Here is a 17,279-nt window from a genome sequence, read left to right as displayed (position 1 = left end):
CGCCCGCCCGCCCGCCCGCCCGCCGTACATCCCCAAATCAATAACCGACATTTTTGTCACAAAAATCCGGTTAAAAATGTGTTTCACAAATGTTATCCCAAATATGAAAGCTATTGGACAAAATATCAGAGTGGTTTCTTTCTTTACTAACAAAATGGATAGATATTGATTGTTTCCTTTCTAATTTATTTCAGGCTCAGCAAATTCTGCATATGATCTGTTACCCTAATGGTGTTCCTAACCAAGTGGATGGAGCTGACATGGAAACAAAGCAGAACATTCATAGAGTTCTCCAGAATCTGAATCTATGGGACTTTAGAGTCTGTGCTCTGGAACTACAGCTAATGTTTAAACAGTGTAGTGCTATATCAGTAAGGTTATATAACATCTAAGATCATAGCTTATTTTTATCATCAAAAAGATTTTAGCTGCTCACCTGACTTTAAGGAACACACTAAGAATTTCTCATCATTTGTCTATCTGTCTCTTATCTGGCTGGGGTAATCAACTATTCAATATATTTATTGTCTCAAACCATGGGGTTAATTGGTATAAAATTAATAGTAAAGTCACTTCCTTATATTCTGATGATATTGCTTAAAAATCAACATGGCTGCAAGAAACAGGCTTTATTTCCCCTGCTACATTTAATTTGCTTCATATATTTGCCTAATTTATAGTATGATAGTTATAGGTTACATCTGAGTTTTATTCCAGTTCATATATTTTTATAGCAAGTATTTGACAACCTTTTGGCTCCATAAACCTCCTTCCAGATATTCAGCAAATAATTGCTTTATGATTGTGTAACTAGGTTAAGTCAGTTCACCTGGTTTTGATCTATTTATGGACATTGGACAGACAATTTTATGAAAATAACAATTTTCTCCCCAATTGTCAACCTTCATGTAGATTTTGAGCTGATATCTGAAGTAAACTTGCATAAGCCCAAAGTTTCCTGAAATCTGAGTGAAACAGTAGTTACTTTAATTACACATATATGCCAGGTGAGCAATGCAGACTTCTTGAGCTGATACTAAATTTTATATTTAACAAAAAAATTGTTAATCAGACGGGAAAACGTGAACAATTTGCCATGTATTATGGTTTCGTTCTATGTCAAATAGTTTGAAATCAATTTATGATGTTTGAAGAAAAGGATGATTAATTATTTTGATTATAAGGTATAGAGATGTATTTAGTGAAACATTCCTACTATTGATATTTGTATGTAAATTTTTAATATTTTTAGTATTTAGTTACTAGTTCCTTATACTGTAAATTCAGACATTATTACAATGTTTTTATTAATGAGAATAATGCGACATTTATACCAGATTAATAAAAACTTCCATTCATGAAAACTCCCTTCATAAATTCAGTAGTGATTTTACTTCACAAAATTTGTTCTATCCCATTTATAAGATCTTACATTTTTACTTGTATTTACTTTGATAAATGGTTGTGTTAATTTCTGAAAGTACAGTTTTGGATTACAAATAAGATTTCCCCTATATTAAATTTGACATATCAAATAGATTACAACTTTAATAAATTTCATTGTCTTTAATGTAGAACACTAAATAATCTTTTTGATATGCAGTCTTTGTATAAAAGAAATCAAGCTGGAACGACAGTTAACATAACTTAACGATCATCAGAATGACTATAGGTTGCTAGCCACTTGATTATTTGTAACACTCTCAATGTTTTAATTACCATCAAGCTTGTAAGTGTCTGGCTCACAAAAAAAGGGTTAAGAAATACATTTCCCATGGATAAGGAGGTAAATATATAAATCAAAACAGGCATAAAAGTTATAGCTTAGAAAGTTAAAAACAAAATTAGTTTGAATCAATTGAAGAAAATTTGAGAGTGTTACATTTTCATACTAAGTAGGACAATTTGAATTCATTGAATTCAATTTACAGTTTAAATAGTGTATGTTAAGTCTCCTACTTTTGAGCTAAAAGCCATAGCAAACTTCTAGAAATAGAGACATCCAGACTTTCTATATTAGTTATACTTTACTTATGTATCAGTCATGTATATAATGCATTTGTTAAAGAGCTATTACATTTAATTTATTTTTATGCCCCACTGTAGGCAACAGGGGTAAATATTACATGTTACCCTTGACTACCCTTATGTATGTTTGTTCCATTGTAAATATTACATGTTACCCTTGACCACTCTTATGTCTGTCTGTTCCATTTTCTTTTCAACTTGTTAACTTAAGTTTGCCTCGTGCAAACTTTATGAAACTCATACACAATTCTAAGAACCAAAACAAGCAGACAAGAGTTTGAAGTTTGGCAGTTATATCACTTACTGTTTTGAAGTTATGCCCTTTATAGTTTTGAAAATTACACTATTTTTTTCCCCACACAAACAAACTCGTTTGTCTCATCCAAATTTCATGAAACTCCAAAACAATGCTAAAAACTACAACATGCACACTGAGTTCTGACAATTTGAACAATGAGTCAATATTTATTTAGAAGTAATGCCCATTTTTAACTTGGAAAATTGCAAAGCTTGTGCAGGAGCATTAGTGTCCTCATACTCCTTCCTCTTATATTTTTCTGATAAAGGGGAGATAATCCGATTTCAATCCTGTTGCATTCCCTGTTCCATCCCTATAACCAATGCAATCTAGGTCTGATAACTACAGTAACATGTATGTCTCAAGTCTGGATGTCTCTTAAAAGTAGTAAGTAATAAAATTGAATAAAATGATATGATTTATGAATATACCAATTTCTCTATTTCTTGTTGGACCCTCCATCATCACAATCTGACAAGTCCCTGGTCAAGAAAAGCAGTTCTGTAACGGCAGTGAGTAAAAACATTGACAGCTGATAGACAAAAATAGGTTCTACGTTTGGATGGAAGAAAACTTTCACCAGTAAATTGGAAACCAGTAGTTTTTAAATTTCTGGAACAAATTTTTGCCTTTTAGCTGTCATCATTGAGCTGTGATAATTATAGTCTATTTATATTGTACACATTTTCCCTCACAAAACATGTATATAATCTGTCTTATCATCTTACTTTATGTAATGGCATTTATTGCTTATATTCAAAGGTTTTACTGTAGATATTATTACATGTAGTGTTATAAAATTTGTTTTGTTTGTAAAATTATATTTTCACTCTCAGTTGAGTTTATGATAATGTGGAAGTATAATTCTTATTAGGTATCAATTCTAGTTAATAGTTTCAAGCTTACACAATCAGGTTCAGTTAAAATATGTATTTTGTTGGGAACATAATTTTGTGGCTGAAAGTGCTCATGAATTCTTCCAAGTTGGTGTCTTAAAAACTATAATACTTGCATAGTTTATAACTAAAGTCAAGTATTTGAGGGATTTCATTTGGACCCTTCAGTGTAATTATACCCCCTAACAACAAGTTATGGAGAGAGTAATGTTTTAATCCTGTCTGTTTGTAATCACTTTGTTGTCACCATGCTAGCACCTTCTGTTTTTGTCAGATCCTCTTCAAATGAATGTTTCTACCCAACAAAATTATGGATGAGTTTTGATTCTCAGAAAATTCTGAAATGGTGATCAAATTCTTCAGGAGGGGAGTTGAAAAAATATCTCATATATGGTTTTTTACCAGGATAACAGTGAAAGGACTTACAATATATCTCATAATAATTATTGTCACCAAGATAGCACATTCATTTTATTTGATTATCAAACTTAACCAAGGTTTTGATGTGGTTATACTTAGTCATAAAATTCAACGAGATAGAACATGAGGTAGCAAGCTATAAAAGGTCCCAAAATTACAAATATAAAACAAGAAAACTAATGGCATGATTTATGTACAAAACCAAAACAAAATGTACCAGAAAGGCTGTTATACAAATTAAGACTGTTCACCCTTTACCATTCATGGCTACTAACTTTCCATTTTGAATATTTGTTATGAATTTTAGTTGTAAAACTTTACTTTAAAGCCCTAACTGCTGATAAAACTGAGAATGCCATTACACAAATTAAGGTTTTTTAAGACAGTCATAAAAATATTACTAAACTGTTGTATTTTTGGTAAAAAGAAAGTTCTAGTGTTGAGACATTTATTTAAAAAGTACTGATTTTCAAGTTTGTGGATGAAGGCTACACTGTTTATATTTAGCACAATTCACCAATCAGGCAGGTTATTACCTCATTCCTAAAGTACCTGTTCAACACATTGAGTAATTCTTGCACATTAATCAGGTTTTAGAGTGCTGTGAACTTGTGTTAGTAATTTTTTTAATTAATGTTTCACTGTGTAGATTGGATGTTTTGATGTTTAATGATAATGTGGGGAATTATATAGTATTTAGTTTAATATCAAATGCTCTTTATTTTATGATTTGTTTTTTTATAAAGATTGGTATCTTTATATTGGATGAGTGAATTTAAATTATATCTTTTAGACTTCTGGTAAAATTTTATTTGAATTCCAGTTTTATATTCTTTGATTTGATTTTATGCCTTGAATTTTAGATTTTATAGACTTGATTAGAATACAGGTTGTAATTGTAAATTAAGTTTACATCATAAGTCATTTTTCATAAAAATAATTGTATAGAACTATTGCTGATTGTTGTAACAAAATATGAATAGGTATCTATAACAGGCAAGTTAGCAATCTAATATACTGGTAGTCTTATATCTTGCTCTTTGTATTAGGCCATGTGAACTTATGCCATCAGTTGGCGTCTGTCGTCTATGTGCTCTTAAATTTCTTTTAAAATCTTCTCTTTGACCACATAGTCCAATGTTTTAAAACTAGGTAACAATAATGTGTGGCATGTCCTCTACTTAGAATTCCATAGGTAAAAATATGACATTGAGGTTAAAATAGAAAAAAAGTAAGTAATACAGAGTCTGTCTGCCTTCTATCTTAAATTGAAGCAGAAGGATTATCAACTGGTCAAACTCAACTACCATGAGTTTGTCAGAGACGGAGAACATATTTTTCAACTTTTGCCTATGAAATGGGAATTTTAATTTTGAAATAGTGAAAATGACCAGCAAACAAGATCTACAATTACATTCATGTTTATTTTCACAATTAAGGAATGCACTTCCCAATTTTGATGTCTTGTTCCATTTGCGTGATCTTGACTGTTGCTTAAACCCAATTATGTGAAAAGTGTGGTTGAAAAAATTGTTGGATTCCAAATGAAAATCATTATTTCTTGTGATTATAATGAAATGGAGCATTTCAAACACGAAAATTTCAAGCTTTTTAGGAACTTTTGAGTTATATTTCTCTGTCTATATGTCAGTATAGTTAAAATTGTCATCATTATGGAAAAATTTCAATATGCAAGAAGGTTCTTTAATCTTAGGCTGTACAAAAAGAAAAACGTGACTGATTGACAAATTGAATGATTAGGGCTATCACAAGCCTTTTGCAAAGTCTGCAAGCAATAGGGACTGGAACATTGACAACAGTGGCCTGAATTTTGTTGTAAGAAGTGAAGTTTAAAGCATGCAAGGACTTGTTAACTTCATCATCAGAAGTATTTTATAAATCTGGGCATTACCAAGTCTGGTATTCACTTGTTTATATGACCAGATGATTAGCAGTACAGGATGACCAAGCAAGCATGTTGTTTATATGACCAGATGATTAGCAGTACAGGAATTCACATGTTTATATGACCAGATGATTAGCAGTACAGGACGACCAAGCAAGCATGTACAATTCATGCAAAACAGAGAAACTGTAAACAGCTAAAATAATCACCAATCAATTTAGGCCTTTTGTCTGAATAATTCCTTTTATAATAAGATGTGATTTAAAATCAGGGATAAAACCTGGTCACAATCAAACTGTGTGAATGTTGTCTGACACTGTTTCTTATGATTAAATGTTGCAGATTGTCCCCAGGTGGGTGAGTGATTCAGGCTCCTAGGAATGTCTTCTTAGGAGATATGTATTGCTCTGTCTGCATCAAATCCATCTTGGGCATACTCTTTGTAGTGATAAATTGTATTGACATCCCATTAAAGCAGACAACTCTACAGCTATAAATAAGTGTGCACATTTTGTGATCTTGGAGTGAGGGCTAAATTGCAATCATTGTTCATCTGTTCTTCCAAAACTTATTTTTGTCACACTTTTCTCAGGTAATAATGAACAAAATGACATTTAGTATCATCATGGTAGTGATGTGTTGTTAAGTGAGGGAGATAATCAAATATTTTAGATGACAACTTCATACTCGCAGAATTCTTCAAATTAGTTAATATGTTGAATAAACTTAATATTATTGTCACTCATTTGTCCAGTACTACTGATCAAAAGGACTTCATACTTAGTGTGTAATTTGACTGTGCAATTTGTAGGCACTTTTTGTATAGATCAGACAAATACTTCCTTGTCTTCTGATACTTTGAATTAGAAGTAGGAGTTAGCATAGTGTACAGATATAATTGACTGTTCATGTTAATGACAAGTGATTTTCTAACTTTTGAATTAGTCTGCATGTTGTTTGACAATTGGTCTTCCAACAGTGTTATTTTCATTTAAAGTTATATGTGCAAATTATTTATCACTAGATGTTCCAATATTTGTAAATTTTGAGAGTTTCATGTTTTCTTCTACTTGATCTTCAGACTGTTATAATTTTCTGGGTCATTTAATGTCAAATAAAGCAGTTTCACAAATTGTATTAGAATGGAAAATGAGAACAAAATAAAGACAAAACAAGAATATTATACAATTACTGTCTTTTGATGAGGTAAATATGCGGTTTTATTGACTTTTGAAAAAATGATATTCACTATATTCCGAGAAAAGAAAATGTATTTAATGACAAACATATACCAAAACAAATTTTACACGAAACATTTTACCATAACGTTGCATGTAAAAGCGTGTGACGTTTAGCGCGGTGAATAACACTTTCTCAGGTGAATATGCTTTTTTATTCAAAATCCAATTCATATAGAGAAACCTACTAAAATAATTCCAATATAGAATAATGTTGTTTATCTTTTAGGAAACCAATTACATTTTGGATCAAGTAGCAAGAGGGACTATTGAGTTACTGCACCAACAGACAGAGACAAATAAACCCTCCACCTACAGCATGATAATGGAACCAGAACAACAAAACAGGTATTACTTACCATGGGGTCATACAACTAGCAAGGTAGTCAAATGTTGGTGATCGAAGGGATTTATTAATATATACACTACTTAGAATATCTTCCTACAAGTTTTTCAAGTTCTATGTGTTAGCAGTTTATCTTACACATATGGAAAAATTATTTGTTATCTGAGGTTGTATAGTCTTCAGGCAAGTTGCCTATAGATTTTGGACATGAGGCAAAGTTGATTAGATTTTGACCAACAAGCAAAGATGACTAGATTTTGGCCTGCAAGCATAGTTGATTAGATTTTGACCTGCATGCACAGTTGATTAGATTTTGTTTTTCTGGCAAATGAAAAGCTTAACAATAATTGCAGTTTAGATATTTCTTTTATAAGTGATATATCTTATTGATATTTTCTTTCTTTCTTATAGAGTAAAGATGGATAAAGACAGTGTTTGGATGTTTGGACCACTGATAGCAAAGTTACCAAGCCAGGTTCAAGGACGCATTTTGAAATTAGCAGCACAGGTGTTAGAGACTGGGAATAATGTCATAAATAAAGGAAAATTTGACAAAGAGAGAAATCTAAAGAGGTGAATATGGATTTTTTATTTATGAAATGCTTTTTACTACTCTTAGCTCAGCCAAGTGAGCTGTTCTCATCACTTGGCGTCCGTCGTCGTATTTAACTTTTTACATTTTGAACTTCTTCTAGAAAACCACTGAATGGAATGAAACCAAACATGGTATGAATGTTCCTTATGAGGTGCTGACCAAGTGTTGTTACTTTGTAGCCGATCCATCATCCAAGATGGCTGCCAGCGGGGGACTTAGTTTAACATAGGACCCTATGGGAAATGCATACAAATGACTTCTTTTAGAGAACCACTGAATGGAATGAAACCAAACATAGCATGAATGCTCCTTATGAGGTGCTGACCAAGTGTTGTTACTTTGTAGCTGGTCCAACATCCAAGATGGCTGCCAGCGGTGGACTTAGTTTAACATAGGACCCTATGGGAAATACATACAAATGTCTTCTTTTAGAGAACCTCTGAATGGAATGAAATAAAACATAGCATGAATGCTACTTATGAGGTGCTGACCAAGTGTTGTTACTTTGTAGCTGATCCATCATCCAAGATGGCCGTCAGCAGGGGACTTGTTTTAACATAGGACCCTATAGGAAATACATACAAATGTCTTCTTATAGAGAACCACTGAATGGAATGAAACCAAACATAGCATGAATGTTCCTTATGAGATGCTGACAAAGTGTTGTTACTTTGTCACAGATCCAACATCCAAGATGGCCACCAGTGGGGAGACTTAGTTTAACATAGAACCCTATGGGAATACATACAAATTTTATCTTTTAGAGAACCACTGAATGGAATGAAACCAAACATAGCATGAATGTTCCTTATGAGATGCTGACCAAGTATTGTTACTTTGTAGACGATCCATCATCCAAGATGGCCCCCAGCAGGGGGCTTAGTTTAGACATAGGAGTCTATGGGAAATGCATACTAAAGTCTTCTTCTAGAGAACCACTGAATTGAATGAAACCAAACATAGCATGAATGTTCCTTTCCTTATGAGGTGCTGGCTAAGTGTTGTTACTTTGTAGCCAAATTTTATCTTTTTCTATATGATTTCAAAAACCCAAATAGAGTCGGGTGAGCGATACATACAGGCTCTTGAGAGCCTGTAGTTGTTTTCTTCAGGCACATTTTTTTTTGCCTCTTTACTTGTTGAGGGAAAAAATGATTTGAAATTATCTAATTTTTCATCATTTGCAAAATTTGATTGTCAGAATTGAAATGATCAGGAATAATTGTAGTTATAAGAAAGTACAAAAGTATGGTGACTAAGCAATACATTAAAGGATAAACAGACTTTTTTTCAGAATTCTGTCCATGGATTATTTTTGATTATTTCACACATCTTTGTTACTTATTGATATTTTTTTTCTATAATGTTCTGCACCTTCAACATTACAGTATGATAAGTAATTCAGTTTATTACATCAACATGGTTTTCCTTTCAGTATTTATGACTTTGTCACCCAATGACTAGGATGTTCTTTCATACAAATATATCTATAATATTTATATGTAAAGGAGTACTAATAGATAAGTGCAATGAATAAAATAAATAGAGCGACATTGCTAGTATGACGTTTGAATTTACCAACACATTCAAATTTTGTTATTACATGCAGGGTCATCAAATAATTTGGGATTTCCATATCTGACACCTGTTCTATCCTCATTCTTGTTCCGTGAACCTCTGTATGTCTAATATGCAAATTTTCTCTGAAGTACTGCTTTTTTGAGGGCCTTGGTTGGTCAAAGTTGTCTCCTACTTTGACCTGGAGATCAATCTTCTGATATCTCTCTGGTTTATCTGTTTCCACCGAGTGGCCCGGTGGTTCTCTCAGAGTACTTCAGCTTCCTCCACCATAATAACAGACTTTCCGGTGTCCTAACAATCCCTTTGTGTTGGATGGGGATTGATTGTCCTTGTAAAAATAATTGTCGTATAAATATATGTTAGTGACACATCTCCATTAATCCAGTTAGGGAGTGTACATGGATGCCACTGTACCCTCGCAGCTTTCGAGGGGTTCTTCGGATAACGGAGGCATACATACTGCCAAATTTGATTTTCTTCATAGAAAAGTTTGATCTTGATATATCTAATTAGAGGCTCCTAACTATAAAACTTCTATATCTGGTAATTTGCATATGTATAGGAAAAGGAAGTTATGAATTACTAGACCATTCATTATCTAGTAATAGTTTGTTACATACATGTGAATAGACAAATTGGTATTGATTAATTTGATTAATTTGATTGACACTTTAGGAGGTCGAGGGTATACAAATTTCAGAAAAAAATTTAACATTTTTTTTTTCATTACAAATTTTAATTATTACTTTATTAGTTGTTACATTATCATATGGTACAAAAATCATTCCAATGAATCAATTTGTTTTGCCCCCAGATGACTTTTAAAATGTATATATCATTGAAAAAGCTCCAAATTATCTCCCTTTGGTGCAAAAATGCCATTTTTTGGCATTAGAATTGAAATAACTTTTTTTACTCATCAGTGAATTATATTTTTATGCCCCACCTACGATAGTAGAGGGGCATTATGTTTTCTGGTCTGTGGGTCCGTTCGTTCGTCTGTTCGTCCGTTCGTCCGTCTGTCCCGCTTCAGGTTAAAGTTTTTGGTCAAGGTATTGTTTGATGAAGTTGAAGTCCAATCAACTTGAAACTTAGTATACATGTTCCCTATGATATGATCTTTCTAATTTGAATGTCAAATTAGAGTTTTTACCCTAATTTCACGGTCCACTAAACATAGAAAATGATAGTGCGAGTGGGGCATCTGTGTACTATGGACACATTCTTGTTTATTATTATTTTCAAATAAGCTGTACTTAAACTAAACTATTGTAAAATTTTAGTGATTTCTGTAATTTAGTTCTTTTTTATGCCCCACCTACGATAGTAGAGGGGCATTATGTTTTCTGGTCTGTGCGTCCGTTCGTCCGTCCGTCCGTCTGTCTGTCTGTCTGTTCGTTCGTTCGTCCGTCTGTCCCGCTTCAGGTTAAAGTTTTTGGTCAAGGTAGTTTTTGATGAAGTTGAAGTCCAATCAACTTGAAACTTAGTATACATGTGCCCTATGATATGATCTTTCTAATTTAAATGCCAAATTATAGTTTTGACCCCAATTTTACGGTTCACTGAACATAGAAAATGATAGTGCAAATTTCAGGTTAAAGTTTTTGGTCAAGGTAGTTTTTGATGAAGTTGAAGTCCAATCAACTTGAAACTTAGTATACATGTGCCCTATGATATGATCTTTCTAATTTTAATGCCAAATTATAGTTTTTACCCCAATTTTACGGTTCACTGAACATAGAAAATGATAGTGCAAATTTCAGGTTAAAGTTTTTGGTCAAGGTAGTTTTTGATAAAGTAGAAGTCCAATCAACTTGAAACTTAGTATACATGTTCCCTTTGATAAGATCATTCTAATTTTAATGCCAAATTAGAGAATTTATTCCAATTTCACGGTCCACTAAACATAGAAAATGATAGTGCGAGTGGGGCATCCGTGTACTGTGGACACATTCTTGTTTATTTCGATATTACTTCTTTTTCTCCTATTAGTTCAACGGAAAAAAGTACTTTTACAAAAATATATGCTTCTTTCGAAGGCAGATTGTGAGCTTACATGAACAGTGACCCCATCTTTTTATTTAAGTATAAGATCAAGTTAATTTGTAGAAAAATATAGCGAAATTCTATATTAAGAAAGAAAAAAATTTAGACCTGAGAGCCCCCTTAAGTAATTTATGGTTATAATGAAATAATAACTATGAAGTCAAGTTGGCCAAAATAGGAAATATTGTAGGCAAGCCTCAGCAAATAATTAGTACATGTATGTGTGAGTATTTTTAAGGAATATGTAAAGTTGGATAATAGTTATGTTTGAAAAATGGTGAAGTTCATGAACCCAACCCTAAAAGTTTGTGTGAATTATGACCTGACATCTTTTTTCTTTTCTCAGTGTAACTTTCAGAGGCTGACAGGGAAGCGTATAGCTTTATTGATGTTTGATTTAATTTAAAATTATGAAGGTGGGAGTGATCATTTTGTTTCTACAATTGATTAGATAGCTATTTTTTTCAACATTTTTTTTAATAGTATTGTTAGTGTCTGTAATATAGGTTCAATTAATATATTTCTGAATAAAAAGGCTTAAGGTCAAGGAACAGTAAATGGGCTATGTCGTAGATTTTGCTCAAATTTTGCATACAATCTTGGCTCGGTAAACTACAACTGACAATCGAAAAAATAATGCATTTATCTATTTTATTATCTGAAATATTGCAGATTGATTTCTTTTTATTATGGGTGAATATTTGTATAGAAAGCACATACAATCAGCGAAAACACATACAAAATTTGTCTTAAAATCGCCAAATCTTTTATTCTACTCCATAGATTTTTCTTTAAAAACTGTATGTTGTTGACACATAAAATTCCGTTATAATGATGCAAAATAAAGATAGGGTCACCGACTTCGTTTGTTGTCTAATACTCATTTTTTCATCTTGTTGGTAGTGAAAAACGTCAAAAATCAACGTTTTACGGCCTGCAACACGGCGACGTTACGATTATTTCGACGTTTTATAGGATTTTTTCACAAAGAACACAACATTTTATGATGTATACCGTAAAAACGAAGTCGGTGACCCTATCTTTATTTTACATCATTATAATGGTAATTTATGTATCAACAACATATAGTTTTTCAAGAAAAATCTATGGAGTAGAATTAGAGATTTGGCGATTTTAAGACAAATTTTAGAAGGTTTTATGCCGATTTTATGTGCTTTCTATACAAATGCTCACCAATTTTGTAAGAATTCAATCAGTAATATTTTAAATGATAAATGAAATCAATGCATTATTTTTTCGATTTTCATTTGAAGTTCATCGAGCCAGAGTTGTATGCAAAATTTTACTGAAATCTGTGACATAGCCCATTTACTGTAACTTGACCTTAAAGAAATCCAATCAAATTATCTTTTAGGATTGTGACTTGAAAAATAATAATTTTAGCAAGGATTTTGGGATTACAAAATAATCACTAAATAAATGTGCTGTCTATAGTGTGTCAAAGCGATTGTTTCAGTAAGAATCGGTTAACTACAATGCATACATAAATAATAATAATCAAAATATAAATTCTCTACTTATAAGCACTCGTGTCTGTCTCTTGTGGTAACTGTAGATGTAGTGTTACTCCTTTTTCTAGAAATGTCAAAGTTTAATTTTAATTCTATGTCAATTTTGCAAAAATTTGAAAGAGGAAACCATTCTATATACTGATGAAAAATAACTTGTGAAAGAAAGAAAACACTAAAGACATACAATAAGGAACAAAATAAATGTTGGATGCTGATACATATACAAAACTCACAGAGGAAAAAACTATTAAAAACAATTAAATAAAAATAAGTTTCTGTTTTTTTCTAAATCATTTAATATATAATGTAAATTTATTTGATTTCTTAGATCCCAGTTTTCATGGTTAGACATTTAGTAAGTATAAAAGTAAGGTAATGTGGTATGATTGCCAATGAGACCATTCTCCATCGGATACCAACATTCATTGCCAATGAGACCATTCTCCATCAGATACCAACATTCATTGCCAATGAGACCATTCTCCATCAGATACCAACATTCATTGCCAATGAAACCATTCTCCATCAGATACCATCATTCTTTGCCAATGAGACCATTCTCCATCAGATACCATCATTCATTGCCAATGAGACCATTCACCATCAGATACCAACATTCATTGCCAATGAGACCATTCTCCATCAGATACCAACATTCATTGCCAATGAGACCATTCTCCATCAGATACCATCATTCATTGCCAATGAGACCATTCAACATCAGATACCAACATTCATTGCCAATGAGACCATTCACCATCAGATACCAACATTCATTGCCAATGAGACCATTCTCCATCAGATACCATCATTCATTGCCAATGAGACCATTCTCCAACAGATACCATCATTCATTGCCAATGAAACCATTCTCCATCAGATACCAACATTCATTGGAATGTAAACAACTACAGACCACCAGATGGTCTATAAAACACATACACTGCTGTGAAGTCAGCCTAAAAAGAGTTATTGCAAACCAAATGCATGTTTTCCACAGAGTCAACTGCTCTTGGTCAAGGTATCTAAACTTTTGTCTGTTCTATTGTCCCATTACAATAGTTATTGTTCTCTATGTAATTTATTCACTGGGACCTTTAAATTTCTTCAAAGAGAAATCTATCACTCGTTGATTAATTTACATGCGTAAAGAATGATCTTCTTAGTTGATGAAAATACATCTATTAATTAAAAAATCTGCATAGAGAACAATAGCTATTGTATTTATTGGATGGGCCAATAGAACAGACACAGGTTTAAATTCCTTTACCAAGAGGAGATGAGTCAGTGGAAAACTTTCATTTGGTTTGCAATAGGATGATAAAAAAATGTGTAACAACTCAAAAGAGAAATCAAAAGCCAGATAAATGCACTGTTAAATAAAAGGAATCAATTATTACAGATAGCAACAAACATGACAAATGACAACCACTGGATTACAGGCCCTTTGATTGTGATAGGCACCTTAATAATAATGTATGGGTAAACATGTTGGTCAGCCCATAACCCTCTCGGTAACTTGGGACAGTAGGTAAACATGTTGGTCAGCCCATAACCCTCTTGGTAACTTGGGACAGTAGGTAAACATGTTGGTCAGCCCATAACCCTCTTGGTAACTTGGGACAGTAGGTAAACATGTTGGTCAGCCCATAACCATCTTGGTAACTTGGGACAGTAGGTAAACATGTTGGTCAGCCCATAACCCTCCCGGTAACTTGGGACAGTAGGTAAACATGTTGGTCAGCCCATAACCCTCTTGGTAACTTGGGACAGTAGGTAAACATGTTGGTCAGCCCATAACCCTCTTGGTAACTTGGGACAGTAGGTAAACATGTTGGTCAGCCCATAACCATCTTGGTAACTTGGGACAGTAGGTAAACATGTTGGTCAGCCCATAACCCTCCTGGTAACTTGGGACAGAAGGTAAACATGTTGGTCAGCCCATAACCCTCCTGGTAACTTGGGACAGTAGGTAAACAGCACACCAATAAAACAAACTGAAAATCAGTGGCAAAGAGTATAGACTTTAGATTGATATTAAGGACAAAAAACTAATCAAAATCACTTAGAGTACTCACAGTTACTGAAATCTACTTCAAACCCCTGTTTTAATAAATGAATAACCCATGTTTTCCTAGACTTAAATATTAGTCAACACTAGTCTGATGACAAATTATCATCAAGGTAATGGTAAGTGTTATAATATTTTTATTATGCCCCATTTATGGCCATTATGTTTTCTGGTCTTTGCGTCCATTTGTCTGTTTGTCCGTTTATTTGTCTGTCTATTCCTCCGTCTCATAGTTTTTGATGAAGTTGAAGTCCAATCAACTTAAAACTTTGTAAACATGTTTCCTATGATATCTCATTTTCACAGTTCACTGAACATAGTAAATGATAGTGCGGATGGGGCATCCGTGTACTTGGGACACATTCTTGTTTCTATCAAATGTGATTTAAAAATATGTTTGCTACTGAAGTTTGTGCTCTCAGCATGTAACATTATATTTTTTAGAACATGATATATTAGCTTATGCATATGAAATTCAGGTAAATGTCAATTATATTCAGTTCAGTTCAGGAAATCTTATTGTAAAGATATGGTTGATGATGACACAAATATCATATAAGAGACAAAGGTTTTGTTAAGTGATAAATGCTAGGTTTGGTTAAAATACAAACGTTTCAGGTTAGACTGATTGATTGGGGCTTGTTGAATGTGCAGTGGAAAATATTTTATGTGTATTCTGTATGGAGGCAGGTAAGATAATTATAAACAACTGAATAATTATGAATTTCTTTTAATAAAAAATCCATTCTTTAACTTTTAATACCAATATATATTTATTTTATAATTTCAGTAAATCCTTATTAGGACACCAGCCTTTCTTATCACTAGTGCTGACTTGTTTAAAGGGACAAGATGAACAGAGAGAAGGACTTCTATGTTCATTACTTCACCAACAGTTCATCAATAATTGTAAAGATGCATTGGTTTGTACTTGTTTTAAAAATATGTATGTTATGTTGACACTTTGACAATGCTATATGAATATTAACCCTACTTTGTACTAGAATGATACATGAGCCAAGTTTTGAATGTAAGGTAACAGCTGGCAATCTACTCTACCAGATTTTTGCTGGAACTCAGGATTGGTCCGTTATTTTCAAGGGAAATCAGGATTACACTCATGAAGATTTAAAAATTAATTATTAATTTTTCGTGGTCTGGGAAAGATTTTTTTTTTAAAGAAATCGGAATGTCTCCTCCTTCTTTCTCCTTTGAAGGGCCTATTTACAGTATGTTGGATTCCTAAAGGTTACCATATGACTAGAAAGTGCATACACTAACTTATTCTTAATTTGTATTTTAGGATAAAACCCCTGATGAATTCAAAGAAAGGCAGAACATCCATGAGGCTTTACAATTACGACTTTCCTTGGTGAGTGACATCACATTTTCATTTTATAGGTACAGGGAGAAGATGCCAAGGTAGTAATTGAAAACAAATAAACCAAGAAAAACACAATATTTTGGGGGAACACAAAAACACGGTACAAAAAAACTAAGGATTGAGCAACATGAACCCCACCAAAAACCAGGGAAAACTTAGGAGCTCATGTATAAAAGTATTTTTGCTTACTATAGACTATGCCAATAGGACTTTGTGAGGTTAATTGACCAGACCTAATTTTAATTTTAAAATGGTTCCGATTCGTGGGGGTTGAAAAGGGGGTGCCACTATGCACAGCCGTATACAGTATATAATTTTTTTTCCATTTTATACAATTATATTTTTCTCACAAAAAGTACTTATTTGACATGATTTGAAATTATGACTTAAATTCCTCTTGCTTTAAAAGTGTGACATCCTATACATGTTATAAATAAAAGACCTTTCACAATATGTAAATATAATTGTAGGTTGGTGGTATGTTTGATACCATCCAAAGAAACAACTCTAATACCACGGATTGGACATTTCTGTTACTACAACTGGTTACTAGTGGTATTGTGGACTCCCAATCTAACAGGTAGGTACTCTAACTACACAAAGATCACCATGAAATGTGTCGTCTTCAACAATTGACATGTGTCTATAGCATATGCCAAATTCTACACATAGATCACCATGAAATGTGTAGTCTTCAACAATTGACATGTGTCTATAGCATATGCCAACTACACATAGATCACCATAAAATGTGTAGTCTTCAACAATAGGCATGTGTCTATAGCATATGCCAAATTCTACACATAGATCACCATGAAATGTGTAGTCTTCAACAATTGACATGTGTCTATAGCATATGCCAACTACACATAGATCACCATGAAGTGTGTAGTCTTCAACAATAGACATGTGTCTATAGCATATGCCAACTAAACATA

General features: G+C 32.8%; 1 protein-coding gene across 1 annotated transcript in view; it reads left to right on the top strand.

Moving 5' to 3' along the window:
• LOC143069869 (mediator of RNA polymerase II transcription subunit 12-like protein) overlaps positions 1 to 17,279 on the top strand; it is a 77,316-nt gene that overhangs the window by 34,355 nt on the left and 25,682 nt on the right. Inside the window, exons 26-31 of the mRNA XM_076244674.1 lie at positions 195 to 371; positions 7,016 to 7,134; positions 7,544 to 7,705; positions 15,748 to 15,880; positions 16,261 to 16,329; positions 16,812 to 16,921. Of these exons, the coding sequence (XP_076100789.1) occupies positions 195 to 371; positions 7,016 to 7,134; positions 7,544 to 7,705; positions 15,748 to 15,880; positions 16,261 to 16,329; positions 16,812 to 16,921 (770 nt within the window). The remainder of the gene's footprint in view (positions 1 to 194; positions 372 to 7,015; positions 7,135 to 7,543; positions 7,706 to 15,747; positions 15,881 to 16,260; positions 16,330 to 16,811; positions 16,922 to 17,279) is intronic.

This window comes from Mytilus galloprovincialis, chromosome 3, assembly GCF_965363235.1.
Source record: "Mytilus galloprovincialis chromosome 3, xbMytGall1.hap1.1, whole genome shotgun sequence".
Classification (NCBI taxonomy): domain Eukaryota; kingdom Metazoa; phylum Mollusca; class Bivalvia; order Mytilida; family Mytilidae; genus Mytilus; species Mytilus galloprovincialis.
Note: the sequence above shows the minus strand (reverse complement) of the source record. Positions and strands in the feature narration are given on the sequence as shown.